The sequence below is a fragment of the Helianthus annuus genome, chromosome 2 (assembly GCF_002127325.2).
Source record: "Helianthus annuus cultivar XRQ/B chromosome 2, HanXRQr2.0-SUNRISE, whole genome shotgun sequence".
Taxonomy (NCBI): Eukaryota; Viridiplantae; Streptophyta; class Magnoliopsida; order Asterales; family Asteraceae; genus Helianthus; species Helianthus annuus.
The window spans coordinates 174,360,647-174,381,464 of NC_035434.2; the positions used below are offsets into that span (position 1 = coordinate 174,360,647).

General features: G+C 34.0%; 1 protein-coding gene across 1 annotated transcript; it reads left to right on the forward strand.

The window, feature by feature from the left end:
- The first annotated feature begins 641 nt into the window (after nucleotides 1-641).
- On the forward strand, nucleotides 642-6,806 carry LOC110901300 (protein FAR-RED IMPAIRED RESPONSE 1-like). The gene is made up of 9 exons (XM_035983093.1): nucleotides 642-704; nucleotides 788-829; nucleotides 941-1,030; nucleotides 1,093-1,154; nucleotides 4,083-4,664; nucleotides 5,055-5,313; nucleotides 5,459-5,798; nucleotides 5,913-6,025; nucleotides 6,159-6,806. Exons 1-9 carry the CDS (start codon nucleotides 642-644, stop codon nucleotides 6,804-6,806), a joined length of 2,199 nt encoding a protein of 732 aa, XP_035838986.1.
- Nucleotides 6,807-20,818: the final 14,012 nt, after the last annotated feature.

The window sequence follows — 20,818 nt, forward strand, 5'->3', positions numbered from 1 at the left end:
AATAAGAATTTTCCCCCACTTTATTTATAGAAAGACCCCTAAAATGAGGGTAGTTTAGTCTTTTAAACACTATTTATTTTTTAGCCCCTAAACTTATTACACTTAAATCCTTAAGATTTTAACAAAATTATAGATAATTAGTTACAATTCACTAATCCGCAACAAACTTGTAATTTTTTTTACATATTCTTGACATATCTTATAAACTATACTATTTAAAAAAAAAAATCCAAAGATAGCATGACGACCTACATAATTTTGTCACGTTTCGATAGTTGTCTTGTTCAATATCGACGCACGGATTAAAAGGTACAAGTCGATAATGCTTTAATGTACAAGTAATTAATACTTGCGATCTAATGCGCCTAATCTACAAAGATGTGTCCTTCTATGCAAACAAAAATAAAAAGAATTAAAAGTACCGTAACATAAAATGAAGATATTATGTGTCACATTTTATTTTATTAAAATTGCATAATATCTGTACTTAGATATATCTTATAAAAATTTCAAACTAACTACAACAAACTTCCTAAATAAAGGGATGACAAATCTAAAATTAAACTCTAATACACTTCTATAGTTACTATTATAAATACATAGCAGGACACCCCTATTTCTATTGCTAAAAAAGTTAAAAAATGGATCCAGTTCTGAATTTAATTGTTGCGAAAAACCAAGCATGTGAGATTGAAAATTCTAAGGTCAGTTCTGTTATATAGCAACAGTGAATAATTATTTTCTTTTATTTACTTTAATGTGAATGTTAACTTATTTGATTTTTCAGATTCTGTTGCATGATGAACATGCCAATTTAAACAGCCCATTTGTGGAAAAAAGCTTTTAAAGTATTGATTTTGCTGGTTTTTAAGTATTATTTTTGCGTATATCTTTCATATTAACATGTTCGTTATGTTATTACATGTGTGTTTTATTGTAGGATGATGGTGATAAAAGTGTTGATATTATTTCTTATAGTGCAATGTTTAGTCCATGCAAGTCTAATCTTCAACGAGAATTTAGTGAAGATGTAATTTTAAGGTTTATTTAATTTTTTTTTAACTTTTGTATTCATTTTTTGTCCTTTTTAAGGATCGAAAGTTTGAGACTCAAAGAAGAGATCCAAGAGACTCTCTGAATGGAAATGGAGTGAGGTTATTAATTTAGACGATTCTGAGGATAATGACAAAGAAGAGGAATTTGAAGATACTGCCGATTCAAGCACAAACCAGAAAACCCGATTAAAAATACCTTGAGTGTCAATTCAGAAGCGGAACAGATTTCATGCAGTCTAATATGAAATCTATCAAGTGTTTTTATGTTTTTTTTTCATTTTCAGCTGTTATTTTTTATCTAGACGTATGAATAAAGTTTATTTTATATTTGAACTTTATTTTTGGTGTTAATATAATGCAGTTATTGACCATATTAATAAAGTTCAAAATAAAGTTAGTATCCTAAATTTACAAGTCAGCTAAAATTATATAAGTTAATATCCTAAAGTTGCAATGAATAGATATTACACTTAGATATAGTCAAGCTAAAATTATAAAATATTGCAGTTATTCTTGGATATTAATATAATAATTTGTATTTCTGAATTAAAAAATAAAGTAATAAACTTTAAAGCTAAACAAAAAAAAACTAAACTTACTATGATATAAAGTTAACAAAGATATAAACTCTTAACATTCTGTTTTTTACAAAAGTTGTTTTTAAAATTTTATAAAAATATAAATTTTTTATATATATAAAAACGAAATTTAACAATTAAAGTTAAAGGTGTAAAACGTACTTACGAGTCAACTATTATTTTTTATTTTTATAAAAACAAAAATTTTAAACTTAAAGTTTATTGGATGAGTACCATGTGGATATTTAAAAAAAGTTATGAACTTTAAAGAATAAAATTATAAACTTTATTATTTAACCAACAAAATAAACTTACTTTACAACTATAACAACTTATCTTTTATTTTTTGTCATTTGATTATCATTTTTTTTTATAAAAAATGAAACTTTAAATGTGTAAAACAGTTTTTACTTTATTTATAAACAACACATTGTTTTTATAAAAAATAATTATTTTATAAACATTTTTTGTAACAAGTAATATAAATAAAATACTCCAGAAATTTACAATCTTTATTAAATAAATACTAAATTGTGTTGGAAATTTTTAGGAATTATAAGTTCAACTATATTGTTATAGATAATATTAGTCAGTTTCAAAGGAATTTTTTCACCAACTTGACTAGATACATAGTAGATTCTGTTGCATATTTTTAGGGATTATAAGTTAAAAGTAGACTCATATAGATAAGATTAATTAGGAACTAAAAATCTGAACTTAGTATGCTATAAAGTTAATAAAGATATAAACTACATCCTATTTTTTTATGAAAACATTTCCTGAAATTTTATAAAAATATAATTTTTATATCTGTAAAAAAAACAAAAGTTAACAATTTAAGTTAAAGCTCTAAAACGTACTTACGAGTCAAATACTATTTTTTATTTTTATATGAACGATAATTTTAAACTTAAAGTTTATTGGATGAGTACTATGTGAATATTTAAAAAAAGTTATGAACTTTAAATAATAGAATTATACTTCATAATTTAACCAATAAAATAAACATACTTTACAGTTATAACAACTTAATTTTTTTTTGTTGTCTTTTGATTATTAATTTTTATTAAAAAACAACATTTTTTTTTATCTTTTGATTATTAATTTTTATAAAAAACCAAAACTTTACATATGTGTAACATTAATGACATATATCCACAACAATAATATTATCATAAATATTATACGAATAAGAAAACTATCAGAAACGAGTGCCGCAATCCAAAGTGTATATATATATATATATATATATATATATATATATATATATAGGGGAAGGTTCTATGCAGAACACAAAATATTACGAGAACACGCAGAACAAATAAATCACCTATTTTTTCAATCCTAAATACCTAAAAAGTAAATGAAAATGTTGCAAATGTGAGATTTATTGTTTCTTACACTAGAATTCAAAACAAAATATGGAAAATTTTCACTTTTTGTATAACCTACACATATGTAGGTTATGTGTAGGTTAAATTACCAACATGTATGTAAGCTACGTGTAGGTAAAAAAATATGGTTTTTTTATATATATATAATAGACATGAATGTAAGAAACATAAAATTTAAAAATTCATGAAACTTAAATCCCAAAGTTTAGTGTTTTAGAGTTGTTCTTTTTGTTCTCGCAATAGTTAGTGTTCTATAATGATCATCATCATAACGGATCCTGGCCCAACATGTGGCAGGGGGCCCTAATTGTTATGCAGGGGTACGATTGTCCTTTTATACGTTCCCTCATTATTCGCGTTATAAATCTCTTTCAAATTAAAACTCCGAAGATTTATTGTTAGCTGTTACCTCCTTTGCAAGCTTTCTCAGATCTATGGCGTTTAACGTGGATTCTGTTCGACAAAGTAAAATTCGTTGGCGTTTTCTATTTTTCGTTCCAGCAAATCATGCAACAGATATGGCGTTTTGTTCTTTTATCATTGTTCTATGGCTTTTTTTGTATTATTATTTTTTTAATGTCTTGTATGATTTTCAATAGCGTTATTCAATTATGCAATTTAATCGCGTTTTAATTAATATTTAATCTATTATTAAGAATCGCAATTGGAGTTTTTGATATTAATTTTAATTGTCGTTTACGTTCTAGTGTATTTCTTATGTTTTTACGATCATTGGCGTTTTTCGTCTATTTGATTAGTTTTGAATTTTATTTAGTAGTAATTGTGAATATCAGTTATTACTATTTTGTTAATTTGTGTAAACATTAGTTTTGTTAATTTTGGCGTTTTCATTATGATGTTATATTTTGTTAATTATTTATGTTGTTAAGTGTTTTTAATTATTTATCTCATGGCTTTTTTTTATCATGTTGTTTTTAAATTATGTGTTATTATGTCTTGTTTATTATTCAATTAATGGCGTTTTAATGTATAACGTTATTACGAGACATCACTCTGTTTTTCTGATTTTTCTGTTCCTCCCTGTGTTTTCTCAGACGAAGTCTCTTCCTCGAGTCAAAGGCATTGCCTCAAAACTGGATTACCATTCCTCACGTCAGTGAAGAATTAAAGCCCAGAAAGGACATGCTATTCTCAAGCCTTGATGATTGTTATTTAATGTATGTTAAGTATGCCAAGGAGTGTGGGTTTTTAGTCAGGAAAGGGACTACAAAGGCAAACTCTAAAGGTGTCTTACATATTAAGTATTTCTTGTGTACTAGAGCTGGGGTATATAAGGACAAGAAGGTTGATACGTTGGACCCCAATCAAAAGGAGCAAGTAGTGCGATCTAAGTTTTCAAAGAGGACTGATTGTGGTGCACTGTTATGTGTAGAATTTGAGGATGGATTTTGGAAGGTGTATAAGTTTGTCGAGGAGCACAATCATGAACTTGTTGAACGTCCTAATAAGCATTTTCTTCCAACTGAACGACACCTCACTCAGCTCCAGAAGCATGTTCTACACAGCATGTCTAAGCTGAATTTGGGTCATGTCAAGGCGTTTAATGTTATGAAGACTTGTTTTGGCGGTTCTGAAGACGTGGGCGGAAGCAAAGTTGAATTTAAGAACTATAAGAGGCAAATTAACTTGTTCATAGGGGAATATGACGCTGATATGGTTGTGAAACATTTGAATGAAAAAAAACATTCCCAACCTAATTTCTCGTATGATTACATCACAGACGAAGAGAATCCTTTGAAGGGTCTTTTTTAGTGTGACGATCAAGCCAAACATAATTACCACGTGTTTGGTGATGTGATTTCGTTTGACGCCACGTATCATTCCAATAAGTATTTTTTTATAATTCAACTTCTTTGTTTTTGGCGTTTTATTAATTTACATGCAATGGCGTTTTTATATTTTACATGCAATGACGTTTTATTAGCTTACATGCAATGGCGTTTTACTAGTTTACATGCAATGGCGTTTTATTATTGTTTCATTTCTCATGGCGTTTTCATATGCAGATACGCTATGGTGTTCGTACCGTTCACTGGTATAGACAATCATCACTGTAATGTTACATTTGGTGCAGCATTGTTGGCGTCAGAAACTGCTGATACGTATATTTGGTTGTTAAGAGTTTTTCTAAAAGTTGTTGGTTCTCAACCAAAAGTTTTTGTCACTGACCAAGATCCAGCGATGAAGAAGGCTATTTCTGTTGTATTTGTTGACACGAGGCATCGGTTATGCATGTGGCATGTGATGCATAAACTTTCTCTGAAGGTTGTTATGCTTTTTTTACCTTTGGCGTTTTAGGATACAATGGGTTTTAAGATACATGGCGTTTTGTACCTTGTTACTGTTTTTTTAATTCAGTTTTGTCATTTGTTTTTTTTATTTATGCATGGCGTTTTCGTGTTATTTATAGGTTGGTGTTAGGCTACGCAATTCCACCAATTTTAAAGAACGTATATGTGGTGTTGTGTGGACGGATATTCTCACACCTGAAGAGATTGAATCAGAATGGGAAGCGGTTATTGCAGAATTCAGTTTAGAAGATAATGACTGGCTATCTGATATTTTTGCACTTAGGGAATCTTGGATCCCTGCATACTATAGAATGGAGCATATGTCTAGTCTTATGCGAACGACATCCAGGTCGGAGAGTGAGAATCATTTTTTTGGTCAAGTGTGCAATTCGAAAGCTACTCTTGTTGAGTTCATGACGCATTATGAAACTGCAATAGAAGCACAGCGTCACACACATCGTAAAAATGATCATGAATCTTGATACAAAAGACCCCAGTTGAAGAGTAGTTACAAATTGTTGGAAGGGCAAGCTGTTGATATATACACAAAAAGTATTTTTTGTGACGTTCAAGCTGAGCTTATTGGAGTTGCGGATTGCATAAATCAACTTTACGAAGATCAGCCTGATGGGTTTGTTAAGTTTTACGTAAATGACTTCCAACAACTTTGTACATCCTTATTTGAGGTAAATAATGGCATTTTGGTTTTTATGGCGTTTTCTGTTAATGGCGTTTTATCATATGCAATGTGTTCTTTTCTTTCTTAGACAAACATTCTATGCATGGCGTTATAGAGATATTGTTTTTGGCGTTTTTCAGGTAATGTTCCTTAAGTCTGATTGCACATGCAGTTGCTCATGCAGACGTTTTGAACAGTTTGGTTTGCTATGTAGACATATATTCTATGTTTTGAGACTTATGGACATTATGGAATTTCCAAAACAATACATTCTGAATAGATGGCGCAAAGAGACCTCCCCAAACTGCTCTCCTGAATTCTCGATTAGTCGTGAATATATGACCGAGCTTGATCCTGATGTGCAAAGTATGATGCGAGATATTATTTATTCAACCGAATACACTTTGAATCGTTTATCTGGCAACAAAGAGGAGCTATCCGTATACAAGGATCATGTTCAATCTTATATGAAGAAGGTTCAAGATATGCAGATTGTTGCTCCTCCCGCTAGTTCTAGGGATAGATTTGCCGAGATAACTGGTCAATATAAAAACGACAAGAATCCGATAAGAGTCCCTGTAGGTTATAAATCCAAAGGTTCTGGTTCTTGGAAGCGCCTGAAATCTAAACAGGAGATAGCAATCGACAAAAAGAAATCAAAGTCGAAACCCGGGGCCAAAGAAAGACAGTGTCAGAACTGCAAAGCCTATGGACACTACGCATCAACATGCAAACAGGCCGTAATTAAAAGAAGATCAACAAGGTCTTTGAGAGCCAGTGAAGAGTAGTTTGGCGTTTTTTATTTGTCATTCTTACAGAACCCATCCAGATGGTTTTTGAGAGCCAGTGTAGAGTAGTTTGGCGTTTTTTTATTTCAATGCTATAGAACACAGACATTTCTCAGTTTGGCGTTTTTTTTGCATCTTTTTCTTTTTTCTATCTCTTTGTTCATAACATGCTACTTCGAAATTAAATAACAAACAATATAAGACCGGGCAAGGAAATCAAACGCCAAAAAAAAAATAATAACGCCACTAAATAAAACTTCCATAAACTTCTATTTTTGGTCGTGCTAAACTCAATAATGTTTTGCTGAACAAAATGGATAACATTGTCAATCCCCAGTCAAGAAAGATGCGTAACAATGTTATCCATCTCGTTTAGCTAAACTTTATAGAGAACAAAAACAGAATCTCCATGAAATGGCCTTTTTGAAGTTTTGTGGTTTTTGTATGTTTTGGCGTTTATATTGAGGATCTTACTCATTACATAGAGCGAAAGTTTATTGAGAAAATAGTGTATATCAAGGAAACATGGATTTGAATCTTCGATATTTTGGTTTTTTTGGCGTTTATAAGATGAATGGTATAGAGGAAAATGTATGTTTTGTGGTTTTGGTGTGGATTTTAGTAATTCTGAGAGTTTGTTTATATAGGAAGTTTTTGGCGCGTATTTTAGGCGCGATTTTTATTGCAGTAAATGCTAGTAATAAAGTTCCGTCGTTTTAGTATTGTTTGTTCAGCTTTATCGGTTAAAAACAAAGTTTGGCGTTTTATATCTATGGCGTTATATTATGATGAAGTGTGCTATGTGTGTTGAGGAGGGATTTAAATAGCGTGAGTTTGGCGTTTTATGTTAAGTCAAAAGACCCTTTTACCCTTAATGAAGCGCGCCAGATTAACAAAAGTGATTTTATTTACGAAAATGCCACCACGTCCTCTAGTCCATAGATTGTTTTGATCTGACGATCCACAAGCGTTCTCTCCGTTCTCACACTTTTGAGCGTTTTCTCTAAATCCTGACTCTATATATATATATATATATATATAGAGAGAGAGAGAGAGAGAGAGAGAGATAGATAGAGAGAGAGAGAGAAAGGTTAACGTACAAAACTGCTTAACGTACATAATGTATGTGACGGCTTAACAACATGCGTGATTAAGTTTATAACGTGCGTGATTATATATTGAACAAATTACCATGCGTGATTACATACATGTATGTGTAATAATGCACAAAACCTGCTCTCATGCGTGATTAGGTTTCCATTTATAATTTGCGTGATTTTCAAATGCACTTGCGTAATTTGGTCGCGTACGTTTAGTAGGTTAAGCCGTAATGTACATTATACTTTCTCTCTCTATATATATTAAATTACTGTTTTGGCCCCTGTAGTTTAGCCAGTTTAACCATTTCAGTCCAAAAAGAAATCTATTAACATTTCAGACCCCAAGGTTGCGCAATTTATAACGGTTTTGGCCCTAACACTAACGTTGTTACTTTTTTTTGCAGTAAAGTGTAAGGGTAATCAGGTGATTATATACCTTAGGGTTGTTTTGATAATTACCAAGTTCTTTTATTATTTAAGAGATTATTAATGCAATTACTCAATTTTTTTATTATTTTGTTATTTTCACGATTATTATTTAATAAATTATGTTTTATATATACAAATATATGTATGTGATTTAAACGTTTCATTTTATACCGTTCTTTTCAATGTTGTTTGTCTTTTAATGTTTTTCTTAAACGTTTCATTTTATACCGTTCTTTTTAAAATCATTTTTTAACTTTTTTAAACAATTCGTTTTTAGTCATTAATTTTTAAAAGCGTTTCTCTTTAAATCGTTCCTTTTAGAACCTTTTTTTATATCGTTTAGTTTTGAAACTTTGTATTCAGTTCACTTATAGCCATTAGGAAAAAATAACTTAAGAAAATGAACGATTTCAAATATCGGGGGAATTTAAAAACGGTCGATTTTAAACGAACGAGTGGTTTAAAAATCAAAGATTAAAAAAATGATGTTTATAAAAAAAAAGACTAAAAAAAATAAGTTAACAAGTGTCAGCAACTAGAAAATGCACGAATTTAATAAACGAAAGGTGAAAACAATAACGAATTTTGAATAAACAAATGATCCAAAGAAATAGAAGATTTGAAAAAGAAATAAACCATTCTAAAAAAAGTTTGAAAAATGAGCGATCTTTTGCAAACTTTTTATTAGAATGTTTCTTTTTCTCCAAATCTTACATTTCTTTTGTTTTTTTATACACGTCGTTTTATAAGAATTAAATAATGAACGACCTAAAAAGTGAGTAGTTTATAAGTGTTTAAAAGATAAATAATTTAAAAAGATGGTATAAAATGAAGTGTTTAAAAAAATTCAAAATACAAATGACTTTAAACAGAACAATTTTAAAAAACAAATGGTTTAAAAAGGAACAATTTTAAAAATGATAGATAGTTTAAACAAAATGTAAAATAACAAATTATTTTTTAAATTGACTTTGAAACACCTCGTAAAATCATGTCCAATATAATAAAGACACGTGTCATGGACTTTAAACGTGTAAGAAATTGATTCCGATGGACTAAAATTGTCAAACAATGTAAATATGTAAGTAAAAGGATCCAAAGTGTCAACATGCCATTCTTGTGCCGCTGATTGACCTCACACGACGTTCGTATTCTTTAATGAATAAATTGTCGAACATAGAAAGTCGTTTGTGTTTGAAATGAGAATTTTGCGAAGCATAGGGGTTAAAAGTGTCAACATGTTAAATGTTACCTCTGAGTGACCTTTTAACGATCCCAAAAACATTGTAATAATTGTATATTTTGCTCTCAAGAATAATGGATAGTAATCTCGTGGAGTTTCATGAAAACAAGACCTTTCGGGTGATCTTACAACTAACCGGGAGCTTGATGGAGTTAATATGTGACCTAAGGCCCTTAATAGTTAACTATGGGGGGTCATAAGTGCAATAAATGGAAGTTATATAAACTTAAATTAGACCAGGGACTGAAACTGCAATAATTGAAAGTTGTTTTCCGGTTTGGAAGGAGCCTCACGGGGCGCGTAGGCCTTCTCTGGGGTCTACGCGGGCCGCGTAGAAGTCACGAGCAAACAAAAACCTGCACAGCTGCAGGTTCAGCCAGTTCCACCACCTTTGCATGCAATTTTTCGATTCTAGGGGCTTGTTTGATGGTTTCTCCTGCCACCACAACACTTGTAAACATCTGGGAGCCTCCCTTAACAGGTGTAATGATCTTAGCATCTTCAAAACTCCTATAAATAGCCCCCATTTTGATCACTTAAAACTTGCACACTTTCAATTTCACTCAAAGCTCACTCTTTGAAGCCTCTTGGAGCTAAAGGAAGCTTTCACAAGTTCCAAATTCGTGCTAAGGACGCTAGTAAGTGTTCTTAGCTTCCTGAGTTTAAGTTTTATTAGCTTAATGACCGAAAGTCAAAGTTATCATAATTAAGCTTTGACTTTGTGATTAATCACAAACGGTCCAACCATTATTCGAATTGAAAGTGGCTATGTGTTGGTACTTATGTAGGTAATAAACCCTTAAAAGGGCACCTTCTAATTATCACATTATCTCAGTCAATTGTCGGGTCAAACTTATTAATAAAAAGTCAACAGTATCAGTTCTTACAAATTAATCCATAACTGATAATGAAGAGGTTATGAAACATGTTTTAACACTAAAATAACTTGGTAAATAATATAAGAACATGTTTAGGCATGTTCAACCCGACAATTCTGAGTTTAGGCTCAGTTCGCAACCGAAAGTCGCAAAAGTAGACTTTTGTTTTGACTTTCAATTCTGACCCGATTTAGCTTAGTATTAGATATGCCTTAGGGTTCCTTTGGGGACACATTATATGTTAGTAAAACCCTCTGAGGTTATGCTACATGGTTCCTTAATAATCCGAATCATTTGCATGTTCTGTTAAATGCTTAAAAGTTGACCATTATGCCCTTTTGATATAAAAACGAGATTTTTGAAAATGTGAGAGGACAAAAACCTTTATTACTGATTTATAAACATGTCCTAAAATTTGACATCAGTTCGTGGTCTAAAATAGAAGTTATGCGCAATATCGTCAAATGAAAGCTTTTTATTAGTTAAATAGCATTTTTAGTATAAATCATGTTTAAACTCAAATTTTGACACCAAACTTTTTATAGAAGATTTCCTAAAGCCAAAAACTCGAAGTTTTAAGAACTCCGATTTATATAAATAAGAAAGACGGATCATCTTGCTTATGCATTGATTACCGCAACCCTATTTTGGCGACAATTAAGAATCGCTATTACCTGCCCAGGATCGTCGATTGGTTCGACTAGCTATAAGGATTAGCTATTCTTTGAGATTAGTTAAGCAGTGGTTGAAATGACCATCTCACCATAAAATAAGTTTTTCTATAGCAATTATTATGTAAGTACCAAGGCTACTCCTTTTGGAGACCCTGTATGGGTGAAATGTTAAATAGAGAATTGGTAAGTCCAATTATCAGAATCTGAAAGTTGTATTAGAAACAACGAATAAGATCATACAAATTCCTAATTATCTATAAGTTGCCATTATTTCGGCAGAAAAGCAAGGATTGATGAAGTTAGCAAACCTCCTAAATTCTTGTTAAAGAATAAGGTTCAACAATAGATACCACCCAGGAAGGGTGTGTTAAATTTGTTAGATTATCAAACTAGTTAAGCTCCGAGTATATAGAATCATTCAAAGGAAATCGAATGTATCAAGATCAAATAGCTTACGAGCTAAGACCTAATTAAGGGGCTTGGTGGAAAGCGCAATGTGACCCACACTAATGATTTAGCGACGTGTCACCAATAAGTCGAAAAGCGCTATCACATAATGATACGCAGAACTATGATAGTATGAGCAACCTGTGTCGATTAAGGATCGACAGGATTAGAAGCTCCAAAAAGATACATGTGCCTATTATAAAGGTTAATTGTAGTGCCTTAGAGGTTCAAAGGTATTGGGGAAGATTAAGCCCAATATAAGGTAGAAATTACTTCCTTTACTTTAACAAATCTCGAGGTCGAGATTTATTTTAAGGGGGTGAGGATGTAACACCTCGAAAATTCGCGTCCTATAATGTGCTGACACGTGTCATATGTTTGAACGTATGAAAGAATGTTATAGAAAGGACTAAAGCTGACAATCATGAAAAGTATGTGAATATATGAGTTCTAAATGTCAACAGTGAATAAATATATTGTACATTAACCCTACATGATGCTCATACCTTCAAACGAATAAATCATGGATCATACGAAGCTAAATATGAAAGAAAGTGAGAGAGTACAAACTACAGGGGTTAAATGTGTCAACATGTTGAAGTTATACCTCTGAGTGACCTTTTAGCAAACCCGAAGCTTTGTAAGGGTAAATTATGCTCACTACAATGCACGATATAAATTTCATAAGGTTTCGTTATTATATGAGAAGGTTATGATCAAATTCGTATATAAGGGGTTAAAAGCGTCAACGTTGAAAGTTAAGACTTTTTCGGGTAATAACAAGGTAAACAAGGACTTAGCATGATAGGTAAAAGTCTAGGGGCCCTTGTAGGTAATTTGGAAGGGGTCAAAGTGCAAGAGATAAGTTAAGTTGACCTTTCGAAGAGCCAAGAGCCAACCTGCAAATAGTGAAAAGTTTGGAAATCAGATCAGAAGGCCCACGCGGGGCGCGTAAGCCTGGTGAAAGTCTTACGCGGGCCGCCTGGCTTGCCCAGATGCAGAAAGTTCAAACAGCAGCCTGTAAACGCGCATAATCGACCCAAAACAGATATTTTCTCATCTTGGACGACCCCTAGGCACCCCCTAAGCACTAGGGACACTTGTTAGTGAGTTATGGTCAGTGGTAGACTTGTGTGTCAACATTTTGTGGTGATTAATTCACTATAAAAGGCCATGAAGTTGCAACCATTTAATCATTCACTTCTTGTGCAATTCTGGAGCTTTTGGGAGCTTAAGAGCAGACACAAGACCTTCCTAATCAAGCATAGGACTTCGGTAAGTTTGCTAATCCTTCCTTAGTTAAGTTTTTGCTTAGTTATAGCTTAAAAGTCAAACCGTCGTAATTAACGGTTGACTTTAAGATTAACCACTAATGGTCTAGTGATTAGCCGAATCAAAAGTAGTTATAAGTTGGTAATTATGTGGGTAATAAACCCTTAAAAGGGCACCCTCTGATTCCCTCTCTAACTAGGTCAAATGTCGGGTCAAACTTGTTATTAAAAAGTCAACAGAATGCTTAATTTACAATTTATGCACGATTAGCAATATAGAACACATACAACCTGTTTGATCATTAATATAACTTGGTAATTAGTGTAAGAACATGTCTAAACATGTTCAACCCGACAATTTATTGTTTAGACCCGGTTCGGAACCAAAAGTCGCAAAGCTTTGACTTTTGCTTTGACTTCAGTTCTGACCCGTTTTGGTATGTTTAAGAAATACCTTAGAGCTCTAATTGGACCTGGTTACATGCTAGTATAACCCTCTGTGATAATACACCATGGTTCGTTAATTAACCAATTAATACGCATGATTCCGTTAATTGCTCATATGTTGACCATTATGCCCTTTTCACCTTAAAACGTGATTTTTGAAAATGTAAAAGAGTAGAAACCTTAGTCACTGATATATAAACTTGTATGCAAAGTTTGACATCAGTTTGAGGTGTAGTTTGAGAGTTATGCTCATTAGCGTAAAAATTGAAAGCTTTATGTTAATTAAACGGCGTAATTAGCGTATAGCCTAGTTAAGCCTACTTTTTGATATCAAACTTATTACCCACTGATGTAATATATTATTTTGGGATTTTTAAAGATTTTTACTTACTTTTAGGCTGAGCATAACTTGTAGTCGTAGGCTTAATCCGGTAATTGTCGGTTTTGCCCTTACGGGCTATAAAAGGAGTTTTACACATTTAAACGATTCCAAACCTTTTGCTACTGATCACATATGATAAATAAATTATTTTAAGCCTTCTGGGATAACAAAAATACCAGCTTTATGTATCGAACCCGGAAATGGCTTTTAATCGCCTTTTTAAGCATTTTAACGCATAGTATGTACTATAACTATATTAAACATACAAGGGTTGATACCTACTGATATTTGAGGCAAATTATAATATTTTAACAGTAATCAAGGGTTGTTAAACTCAGACTTCAGTTTTGAGCTTTTCGGCTTATGTGAAATTACCAAAATGCCCCTACGGTGCATAGTTTGGTTATAATTGATAAATTTCACATATATACTTTAACCTACTGTTATAACTTATTAAATTGAGTACGTTTGCTGTTTACATCAGACCTGTAACTCAGGTTAACACTTAAACTCTTTTATAACATTATAAATGACCAAATTACCCCTTCGGGGCATAGTTTGTGTTTAAATTCGTTTTGGGCATAATGGAAGGTATCCTACTGATATCACAACATATTTGAGGCATATTAACTTAGGAAACCTGGTTAGGACCCTTGTATTTTTTCCCGTTACGCCTCTTGCGCGTACGGTTCGGCTTATGTAACTAATTTACATAAATTAGCCGAAACGGGTCAGACCTTATCGGTTTTATCTCAAAATCCAGAATGTGTATAAAATATCCATATTAAGCAAGTCTCCAAACTTGTTGGGTCTAAATCACATTCTATTCCGGTCTTCGCCTAATCGTGCGTTTGAACCGTATAACTAACCGGTCTAAGCTTAGGCTTAATTAAAGACCCGTTAGCATTCTAATTGGTTATTTATGCCATCATTCCAGACTAGAGCCTTCCGGTAAATTGTACCTACGCTTACTTAAGTGAATACGGCTGAGTTATTATAATTCTTGCTATTTAAGACAGGAGCTAGCTCAGGTAAATACTCTTAACTTATTTTCCCTATTACGGGCTTGGGATACGGTAATATAAATACCGCATGGTCAGGTATGGGATCCAAAGACCAATAAGTCGGGAAATCCTAATAACCTGTTTTAATTCGTATTGCTTGACTGAAACATTGGGGATTAATGCGACCGTGTCCTGGATATCCTTGACTCATTAAATGCAATGGCCACGACCTAAGCACGGGGTGTAGGCATACACCTAACAGATGCCGTATGTTTATTAATTAATTATACCCAATAAGGGATTCCCAATAAGGGATTCCCAATAAGGGAATTGTGGTGTGTCGGTTAATCATGAACCGGCATAGAACCGGGCCCCGTATGTAGAGCAAGATATGTAAAACTGATAACATGAGATATAGTTTGTCCCAAGTATAAAAGATTAAATTTTGCCTTGTGCATTTTAATCAAAGTGTCAAAACATCTTCGTGCCATGTGCACCTAAACAAATTTTCACAGACATTCTCAAATGAGTCGGTTGAGTGTATTTACAAGTGAAAACTGACGTATTTTCAAAAGTCTAAGTGATAGGTACAAGTACGTAATAGGCTGGAAGCTGCTCAGGACGTTAATAAGGAATCTTGCAAGTTCTAGGCGTCTAAAGTCTGTTGAACAATATTTATGTTCGTGATCCGCCTGTGGATCCTTTACTTTTCGTTGTAATACTTTGACATTACTTTATATTCGGAATGTAATATATTTATCTTTTGCTTCCGCTGTGCATTTATATATTGTGTTGTTTGACTATGATGACATCAATTACATCACGATACTCCCCACCGGGCCCACCGGTGATACGTGGAAATTCGGGGTGTGACAGGTTGGTGTCAGAGCCAACACTAAGTGAATTAAACGCTAGCCTTTTGTGTTTAATCTCAGTTACACAGTTGCACATTCTTGAGTCTAGACAAGAACATAGGACAAATTCCAATTCGTTTTATTTGTCCTTATTTGGTTCCTTTGTTATTTTCTGATTAGCTCTTGCATGGGCAAGTCATTTTTGTAGAAGTCCCGCTTAGGGCAACCATATACTTGTTTAAACTTTAAAGGAACGATTATATTAAAAATATCATTCCTATATTATAAAATCTACCATTATAATAAAATGGTAATATCTAAAAAGGACAAGACCTAGCTCATGTGTCATTTTAAAGACAGGGCCAAGACGGTAGTTCCACAATTAGATTCAGATCCTTGTTAACATTTCAATTTAGGATTGTTCTGCGTTAAATATTAAAGGAATTTTAAAGGTAAAACCTAGCCTAAATGTCATTGCAGACATGGCCAAGACGGTAAAACCTATCCAGAAGATTCCAATCCCTATTAACATCTGTAAGTATGTTAACATTTTCTTGGTAAACTGTGAATCGTTAAAGTCACACAGGCCATCTTTAAAAAAAGGGGGGGGGTTAATCTAAATTCCCTTATTTGAAATAATCATCCATTAGTGACGAAGTGCCTACGGGCCAAACTTGTTGTCAAATAAGACAACGACCGTGGTGGTCTCTGACCCCGTCTACGGATGTTGGACTACGTCCAAGCATAATAGTTTGTGTGATCAATGCGATCCTGACTAATATCATCAAATGAAGATGATCATATTATAAACAACCATGAGTGATGAAATGCCTACGGGCCATACTTATTGTCCTAAGGGACTAAAGACAGTAGTAGCCTTTGCCTCTCTGTCCAAAAGAGGGTAATGAACTTTGATTCAAACCTTAATGTCTCGATTCTCTGAAATCATGGCTTATATCATCCTATAAGATGATCATATTATAAACATCCCTTAGAAGGGAAGTGCCTGCGGGCTATAGTTAACGTCCTCTGAGACTAAAGACAGTAATAGCCTTTGACTCCCTGTCCAAAAAGGGTAATGAACTATGTTCAAACCTAAATGCCTTGATCCTCTGAAATCATAATTTATAATTTAAAAATGTCCTTACGACTAGGCTTTTCGTGCCACTAATAAAACTGTTATTGTTTTATAATTAGGATAAGTTATAATATAAATCCTAAATAAATGTGATTAATAGATTAACCAAATATGGTCTCTGTTACCATGGTTAATGAATTGCCATAAAAGACAATTCCATAATAAACTCCCAAGTAAACTATTGTCCTTGTTTTATGTAACAGTTCAATTAAATGGCTGGCTCAGATGAAATTAATAGCCACCCAGTGGAGAACAATGATAACACCCGAATTAATTTAACGGGTGCTAAACTAAAAGCGTTAGTAGACGACGCAGTTACAAAGGCCTTAGAACGACAGTATGAAGAGTATAGTGGGACTCGAAGTAGGACCCTATCAACACCACATACAAAGCCACCCCCCGAGAAGGATGAACCCAAGAAGGAAGATGACGAGCGTCACCCTTCTAATCATCACAGTGATCCGTCTCAACAGATCATACTAAATCAAGGACCCCATGATAAGGATTGCTCCTACAAGTACTTTGTTTCATGTAAACCGTGGGATTTCACTGGGGAGGAAGGAGCCGTAGATTGTATGACGTGGTTAGATGAGATGGATACAGTTGTGGATATCAGCGGATGCGCTGAGAGAGATGTGGTCAAGTTTGTGTCGCAATCATTTAAGGGTGAGGCCTTAGCCTGGTGGAGATCGTTGATTCAAGCCACCGGGAAGATCCCTTTGTACAGCATGACTTGGGATCAGTTCGTTGCTCTTATCAAAGAAAATTACTGTCCTCAACATGAAGTTGAGAAGATTGAGACTGGATTCTTGACATTAGTCATGGAGAACTTAGATTGTCAAGCATACCTTACAAGCTTCAATACCAAGTCTCGATTGGTTCCTTATTTGATCACACCGGAACCAAAGCGAATAGCTCGCTTTATTGGGGGTCTAGCCCCAGAAATAAAGGCCAGTGTGAAAGCATCAAGACCAACTACATTCAGGTCGGCGGCAGATCTGTCACTATCTCTCACACTCGATGTGGTCAGAAGCAAGGCTGCCAAAGCCTCTGAAGAAGGGAAGCGAAAAAGGGAGGAGGATAACTCCCAGAATCCTAAGAAGAGCAAATCCGAGCTCAACAATGACCAACAGGATTCCAACAAGAAGCCTACATGCAAAACCTGCAACAGGAGACACTGGGGACAGTGTCGATCAAACCAAAAGATAAAGCAATGTGGCATCTGTAAAAGAACTGGCCACCAGTCCCACGAATGTAGGGACATAAAGAATGCAAACTATTTCAGCTGTGGCGAAAAGGGCCACATCAGTACTAATTGCCCTGAGGCCGCCAAGGAAGGAACAGCTGAGTCTGGGAAGGATAAGGAAGGAAACGCCTGAATTACCGATTGAATGCCAGATACAACGCATATCAATGATGGCATTAGGTACGTCTTTACCTTTTTGCATCGATTGTATCTGCTTAGTGTTTTACGTTAATGCAAGGGATAATAAACCTTTAGTAAACCGTAAGCTTAGCAAGCTTTTGATTACATTCATAAGAACTTCAGATCTTAAAAATAAGGTGTAATTTACCAATGGAATCTTTAATGACCCTCTCTCCCATCCTCGGAGATAATCCTTTCATAAGAATCTGGAGTACGCTTCCCCAAAAAGAGTACGACAATATATATTACCTTATTTTATTATTTTTTTCATTTTTTTATATCGCCTACGAATGCCAAACTATGTTTGAAAAAAAAGTTCCATATGAGGATTGGCGTATCCTAGTGTGTCCCATAGATTGCTTCCATGCCTGATCAGTATGGAGGTTTAATGCATGGAACCCCTGAGATATCCCAATGGTCATATTGTACTAAAGTCGACTAGTAGTATTCAAAGAAGATATCCAATATAAAATGTCCTTATAAGTATCTCTACTTAGGGCATCCTTGCATATGTAAAGAGAATGTGTCATATATCTGACACCGACATCGATAGATGAGCCAAAGCCTGAGAATACAGACACCTCTAACATCTCTGTGTGTCATAATTATCTTCTTTATAAGAATTACCATGTTTACCTTCTGAGAGGTAAGTGGATGTTAGGACAAACATCCCGCTTAGGGCTACAATTATTGTAAAAGCCTTATATCTGTTAGTACCAACGGAATAGGAAGAACTAAGAGCCAAATCGATAAGTTTTTAGAGAAGATTTCCTAAACCAAAAACTTGAAGTTCTAAGAACTCCGATTTATATAAATAAGAAAGACGGATCATCTTGCTTATGCATTGATTACCGCAACCCTATTTAGGCGACAATTAAGAATCGCTATTACCTGCCCAGGATCGTCGATTGGTTCGACTAGCTATAAGGATTAGCTATTCTTTGAGATTAGTTAAGCAGTGGTTGAAATGACCATCTCACCATAAAATAAGTTTTTCTATAGCAATTATTATGTAAGTACCAAGGCTACTCCTTTTGGAGACCCTGTATGGGTGAAATGTTAAACATCTAATGTTAAATAGAGAATTGGTAAGTCCAATTATCAGAATCTGAAAGTTGTATTAGAAACAACGAATAAGATCATACAAATTCCTAATTATCTATAAGTTGCCATTATTTCCGCAGAAAAGCAAGGATTTATGAAGTTAGCAAACCTCCTAAATTCTTGTTAAAGAATAAGGTTCAACAATAGATACCACCCAGGAAGGGTGTGTTAAATTTGTTAGATTATCAAACTAGTTAAGCTCCGAGTATATAGAATCATTCAAAGGAAATCGAATGTATCAAGATCAAATAGCTTACGAGCTAAGACCTAATTAAGGGGCTTGGTGGAAAGCGCAATGTGACCCACACTAATGATTTAGCGACGTGTCACCAATAAGTCGAAAAGTGCTATCACATAATGATACGCAGAACTATGATAGTATGAGCAACCTGTGTCGATTAAGGATCGACAGGATTAGAAGCTCCAAAAAGATACATGTGCCTATTATAAAGGTTAATTGTAGTGCCTTAGAGGTTCAAAGGTATTGGGGAAGATTAAGCCCAATATAAGGTAGAAATTACTTCCTTTACTTTAACAAATCTCGAGGTCGAGATTTATTTTAAGGGGGTGAGGATGTAACACCTCGAAAATTCGCGTCCTATAATGTGCTGACACGTGTCATATGTTTGAACGTATGAAAGAATGTTATAGAAAGGACTAAAGCTTACAATCATGAAAAGTATGTGAATATATGAGTTCTAAATGTCAACAGTGAATAAATATATTGTACATTAACCCTACATGATGCTCATACCTTCAAACGAATAAATCATGGATCATACGAAGCTAAATATGAAAGAAAGTGAGAGAGTACAAACTACAGGGGTTAAATGTGTCAACATGTTGAAGTTATACCTCTGAGTGACCTTTTAGCAAACCCGAAGCTTTGTAAGGGTAAATTATGCTCACTACAATGCACGATATAAATTTCATAAGGTTTCGTTATTATATGAGAAGGTTATTATCAAATTCGTATATAAGGGGTTAAAAGCGTCAACGTTGAAAGTTAAGACTTTTTCGGGTAATAACAAGGTAAACAAGGACTTAGCATGATAGGTAAAAGTCTAGGGGCCCTTGTAGGTAATTTGGAAGGGGTCAAAGTGCAAGAGATAAGTTAAGTTGACCTTTCGAAGAGCCAAGAGCCAACCTGCAAATAGCGAAAAGTTTGGAAATCAGATCAGAAGGCCCACGCGGGGCGCGTAAGCCTGGTGAAAGTCTTACGCGGGCCGCCTGGCTTGCCCAGATGCAGAAAGTTCAAACAGCAGCCTGTAAACGCGTATAATCGACCCAAAACTGATATTTTCTCATCTTGGACGACCCCTAGGCACCCCCTAAGCACTAGGGACACTTGTTAGTGAGTTATGGTCAGTGGTAGACTTGTGTGTCAACATTTTGTGGTGATTAATTCACTATAAAAGGCCATGAAGTTGCAACCATTTGATCATTCGCTTCTTGTGCAATTCTGGAGCTTTTGGGAGCTTAAGAGCAGACACAAGACCTTCCTAATCAAGCATAGGACTTCGGTAAGTTTGCTAATCCTTCCTTAGTTAAGTTTTTGCTTAGTTATAGCTTAAAAGTCAAACCGTCGTAATTAACGGTTGACTTTAAGATTAAC